General features: G+C 55.8%; 1 protein-coding gene across 1 annotated transcript; it reads right to left on the reverse strand.

Moving 5' to 3' along the window:
- Positions 1–1,949: 1,949 nt before the first annotated feature.
- Positions 1,950–5,256, reverse strand: FOS (Fos proto-oncogene, AP-1 transcription factor subunit). The gene is made up of 4 exons (XM_008064156.1): positions 4,931–5,256; positions 4,002–4,253; positions 3,497–3,604; positions 1,950–3,383 (listed from the first exon to the last, which is right to left on the reverse strand). The coding sequence occupies exons 1-4, from the start codon at positions 5,069–5,071 to the stop codon at positions 2,745–2,747; spliced, it is 1,140 nt and encodes a 379-aa protein (XP_008062347.1). The 5' UTR covers positions 5,072–5,256; the 3' UTR covers positions 1,950–2,744.
- Positions 5,257–5,481: the final 225 nt, after the last annotated feature.

Below are 5,481 nucleotides of genomic sequence, written 5' to 3' on the forward strand. Positions count from 1 at the left end.
TCCAGACTAGCGTGAGGTCATATCTTGTGGGTAGGAACCCAACAAAATCTTCTTCAAAAGAAAATTGGCATTCCCAGATTTAAGCATCCATGAGCATTGTTGACTCCTGAGCCAGGAAAGGAGAATTTGGAAGGAGCCCTTTAACTGAAGAGAGGGGATTCCTTTCTTCTCTCAATCCCATGAGGGTGTTGGGCAGGGAGCTTGGTGGGATGGCAACCCTATGGGGGACCTTCTGGCCCCTGATTCCCTCTCCCTGGACCTTTAACACAGTTTTGTTGATGAAGCCACCTGGTCGCCGGACTGGGCTAAACCAGAGGAAGGGTCTGTATCTGGACCTTGGCCGGGACTTTCAAAGGGACAGCCCCTCTGTAGTCCGCATGGAGCTGACAGGGACCATGAGTGAGGTCCCCAGGAACAGGTCAAGCTCCTGCTGCCCTTCTCCATCTCGGAAATCGGGTTTTTATAACTATACACTCAAGGGAACAAGCTGAGTTTCATGCAGGGCATTATCGCTTTGTTATTTCAGATCCTGGTGCTAGTTATAATAATTCTGTATTTTGTTTAGATCATATTTAAAGACCATGGAATATTTACCCTTTGAACAGCAGACAGCATGTCTAAAGCCACTTTCCTTATTGCATGACTGGCAGGAATAATCTGCAGTGGTGTGTGATACAGGAGTAATCTAAAGAGCCTTATGTAAGTTGCTTTCAAATGTCAATTACTATGGGAGGAGCAGGGAGATCACAGACAAGAATATCGACCTTGATGGAACTGTCACTCTAAATGAAAACTTTGAACTTGACTGAGTGTGACACCCCTTAACCCCCCAGTGATTTTCATTATCACCAAAGCATTAGAAGACTGGCCTGAAGCTCCTCTCCCACCTAATGGGTGCAGAAACAGCCTCTGGCTTCCAAGCATGGTGCCTGCATGACCCTTGAGAGCAGGGTTGGAAGGGCACAGATGCCTTTGCCTTTGTTTGTGGTTTGTGCGTGTGCGTGTAAGCGTCCCATTACCAGAGGAGTCCCAGACAAAGGTCATGTTCTTCCTTAAGATGATAAAATTTCTGAGTTAAAGCTTATTCAAAGTCATGTTGACTTCTCCTCGAGCTATTATGTAACTTTTTATTTACAGACCGATCAACCATTATTTGTGCTGTTTGAGATCTCTTTTGAATTCTCAGAGCCAGCTTTTTCCTCCCTGGTGTAGACTGAATAAAGGGCATGCATATAGTGTTAAAGAAACTTCAGAAATTACAATGCATTTCTTAGTAAAGGATAGGTCAGTGGCCTTCTTTTCCTTTGAAGAGTAAGACAGTCCAAATAAAAGTACATATGTTAGAGCTAAGGACTGAAGACTTCTTTTGACCAAGTGTAATTTTCTTAACCTAGGGCTAAGAGGCAGCTCAGCCTGCTGGATAGGTGAGTGTGGGAAGTTAAGATTCTAATCCCAATGGTGGAATATTGAGGAAGTTGTTGACTTCAACGCTTCTTCAGTTTGCTCGCCTCCAAAGCAGGAGTAACCCTTCACATGACTTTGTGGGAATAAAAAGTTAAAATAGCTTGTGCAAAGCTTAGTTCTGTTTGCCAAAAGGACTCCTTTCAGATCAAGATGTCTAAATTTAATATTAGTACAAGCAGATTGAAATATTCCTCACTTTAACTACCAACAAAAAAAGAGCAGGGAGACGTGTTTCCACAAAAGCTACTGCACAGCAGGTTGCCGCCCCCAGAATCAGAAAGTGGAGAATCCGAGCGTTGCGATGAGAAGGCGCGTATTGTAAAATATTCCAAAATCAGCTCTAGAGTTTCCTTCTCTTTGATAAGGGATCAGAGAGAGGGTGTGTCCCCCTCCAGGAGCTACCCTTCTTGACGAACTGGTCTTCAATAATACCCTTTCAGAATCTTACAAAACTTCTAGAAAGAAAAGAGGATGGACGAGGTTGGTCGCATTCAACTTAAATGCTTTTATTGACAATGTCTTGTTACAATAAGCAAACGATGCTTAAATTTTTCATTCAGATTCACTTTCCACATGTCAAAAGACCTCAAGGTAGAAAAAAATAAAATAAAAATATAAATATCTGAGAATCCATCTTAATAAATAAATTAAAAACACAATAAAACGTTTTCATGGAAAACTGTTAATGTCAGAACATTCAGACCACCTCAACAATGCATGATCAGTAACATTACAATGAACGTTGATGTTGAAGGAAACTACAGTACATGGATATAGCTATTTATTTCTATCCACTAGAAAATAAAGTCATATCTTCTTAGTTTAATATTGGTCATTTCTAATCAGAACACACTATTGCCAGGAACACAGTAGTTATTGTTAAAATCAGCTGCACTAGATACAATTTGAAAATATCCAGCACCAGGTTAATTCCAATAATGAACCCAAGAGATTAGTTAATGCTATGAGAAGACTAAGGAGAAAGAGAAAAGAGACACAGACCCAGGCCTGGCTCGACATGCTACTAACTACCAGCTCTCTGACGTGTCACTGAGAACAATACACACTCCATGCGTTTTGCTACATCTCCGGAAGAGGTAAGGACTCGGGTCCACACGAGGATGCTTTCGGGTCCTGGAGGCCCACAGCCTTGTGAGTCGCACGCACAGGTCAGCTCCTCCCTGGTCTCCGGGAACCCTCTGGGGAAGACGCGTTTCTCCTCTGAAATGCACCAGCTCGGGCGTGGCCCCCAGGCGAGCCGCCGCCCCGCCCCCGCCGGCTCACAGGGCCAGCAGCGTGGGGGAGCTGAGCGAGTCCGAGGAGGGCTCGTTGCTGCTGCTGCCCTTGCGGTGGGCGGCCGCGCAGCTGGGGAAGGAGTCAGCCTCGGGGTAGGTGAAGACGAAGGAAGACGTGTAGGTCGTGCCGGGGGTACAGGTGACCACCGGGGTGCACAGGGGCTCCAGCTCTGCGGCCAGGGGCCCCATGCCTAGAGAGCCGCTGTTCAGGGGCTCCCAGTCTGCTGCATAGAAGGAGCCAGACAGGTCCACGTCGGGCACGGAGCGGGCCGTCTCGGAGCCGCCGGGCCGGGACGACGCGGGGAACAGGAAGTCGTCGAAGGGCTCGGCCTTCAGCTCCATGCTGCCCAGGCTCTTGCCGGGCTCCGCCGAGGGCTTGGGCTCGGGGTCGCTGAGCAGCGGCAGCGCGAAGGCCTCCTCGGACTCCGGGGCGGCAGCCTCCGGCAAGCCCCCGCCCAGGTCAAGGGAAGCCACGGACATCTCTTCCGGGAAACCCAGGTCGTCGGGGATCTTGCAGGCGGGCCGGTGCGCTGCCAGGATGAACTCCAGCTTTTCTTTCTCCTTCAGCAGGTTGGCGATCTCGGTCTGCAGGGCAGACTTCTCGTCCTCTAGCTGGTCCGTCTCCTGTGTGCAGAGGGATGGAGGGCTGCGTGAGCCACGGCCTCGGTCGAGGGCCCGCGCCCCATCTCCCACGTGCCCCTCAAGCCTACACAGGAGGGACCCGAGGGTCTACCCACCGCTTGGAGTGTGTCCGTCAGCTCCCTCCGGCGGTTGCGGCACTTGGCTGCAGCCATCTTATTCCTTTCCCTTCGGATTCTCCTTTTCTCCTCTTCTTCTGGAGACAACTAGAAAGACCATGGAAAAGACCAACGTTCAGTACCAGTGTCTGCCATCCCCAGCAGAGCTGGCTCCTGCAGGCTCCCAGCCTCCCGGCACCTTTCCTGCAAGGCTGTGTCCAACCTGCAGTTGCAGGCTGGGTGTGACTTGCATTTAGAATAAGTCCTCGGCAGGAGAACAAAGAAGAGCCCAGTCTAAGAGCATGAGATGGGAAACCAGGAAAGAAACTCCTGGAGTCCTCCCCGGGGGAGGCTGTCAGCATCTGCCGGGTTGGAAAGGGCCTGCAGCCCGGGCTCCCGTCGGGACGTGCGGTCCGCTCCCCGCGGCTCCGCCTCTCTGCTGGGGGCCTCGGGGCCCAGGCCGCCCCCCCACCCCGCCCCGGGAAGGCGCGGGCGCGCCCCTCACCTGTTCCACCTTGCCCCTCCTGCCGATGCTCTGCGCTCGGCCTCCTGCCACGCTCTTCACGACTCCGGCCCTCGAGTAAGCCCCGGACGCGGGGGTGGGGACGCCGTAGGGGTGGGGGGCTCTGGTCTGCGACGGGGCCACGGAGGAGACCAGGGTGGGCTGCACTAGCCACTGCAGGTCCGGGCTGGTGGAGATGGCGGTCACCGTGGGGATGAAGTTGGCGCTGGAGACGGCCAGGTCTGCGCAGAAGTCCTGGAAGGAGACAGAGGGGGACGGGGGCGTGAGCGGGCAGGCTCCGGGCGCAGCCCCTGCGAGGGACGGCTCGCGTCTTGCTCTGTGTTCCTCATCCGGGCTGAAAGGCGCCCCCCCGTCCTCCAGGAACTCCGCAGCGCACAACCTTCTCCGCCATCCCGCCGCTGCGCTCCCGTTATCCCTCCAGCATCACTCGCTTGAAAGGGAGTTGTTATAAATATCCCTGACGTCTGCGCTGACGCAGGCGCCGCTCGGAGCCTCCAGAATGAACTCGCTTTTTATCAATGAAACTGCCGTACACACCCGCCCGCTGCGCCCTCCTCCCTCCCTCCCTCCTCCCTGCTCCAGGCCGCCGCGGGGGGCGGGGGTGGGGGCGCCGCGTTCTGCCGCCTCCCCAGAGAAGCCGGGCTGGAGTGCGCGAGGCTGTGCTCGGGACGCGGCGGCCCTGGCTGCTGTCAGGCACCGGTCATGGAGTGCGGACCAGGGGCCGCTCGGAACGAGCCCGCTGCCGGAAGGGGGAACCAATTCCTACTACGGCCAGAGTGCGCGCGCTCGGCAGAAGCCGAGCTAGGGCTCCTCGGGACCGGCGGTCTCCCCCGCCCAGGCCCCCATCCCCTGCCCGGCGCAGAGGGGACCCGACTTCCCTCCCCGAGCCCCCGAGCCGAAGCCGAACTCACCTGCGCGGTGCCGGGCGAGCCCATGCTGGAGAAGGAGTCCGCGGGCGAATGGTAGTAGGAGAGGCTGTCCCCGGCTGGGGACGCGCTGCTGCAGCGGGAGGAGGACGCCTCGTAGTCGGCGTTGAAGGCCGAGAACATCATCGCGGTGGCGACTTGGAGCCTGCAAGGGGCCGAGGGCGGGACAGGCAGGCGCCGTGCGCAAGGCCAGGTGGGAGCGCAGTGCTGAAGCTCGGGCGCCGGCTCCGGCTCGCTGCTCAGTGCTCGCTGCGGATGCGGTTGGAGTACGAGGCGCCGCAGCCCCGCTTTTATAACAGCATTTTATGAATGGACTCCGCGCGTCACCGGGCGAGACCATGACCGCCGCGGAGGGGGAACGAGAGGGCTGGGCCGCATCTCTGTCCATCCGACCGCCCCCGCCGCGCCCGCAGTCCCCGCCCTGGCCAGCAGTGCCTTCTTACCCTGTGACTGTGCCGCAGTTCGGGAATTAGGGGCCTCGTGGAGCCCCCAGGACGAGGGGCTTGGGGCCGGTTCCCCCCGCGCCGACAGGGGAC

Source organism: Carlito syrichta, unplaced genomic scaffold (assembly GCF_000164805.1).
Source record: "Carlito syrichta isolate Samal-C Ts95f unplaced genomic scaffold, Tarsius_syrichta-2.0.1 Scaffold307214, whole genome shotgun sequence".
NCBI classification, from domain to species: Eukaryota; Metazoa; Chordata; class Mammalia; order Primates; family Tarsiidae; genus Carlito; species Carlito syrichta.

Coding starts and splice junctions, on each gene's coding strand:
- FOS (XM_008064156.1), bottom strand. CDS start 5,071: ATGATGTTCTCGGCCTTCAACGCCGACTACGAGGCGTCCTCCTCCCGC. Junction 4,254..4,930: donor GCTCGCCCGGCACCGCGCAG/GTGAGTTCGGCT, acceptor GTCTCCTTCCAG/GACTTCTGCGCAGACCTGGC. Junction 3,384..3,496: donor TGACGGACACACTCCAAGCG/GTGGGTAGACCC, acceptor CTCTGCACACAG/GAGACGGACCAGCTAGAGGA.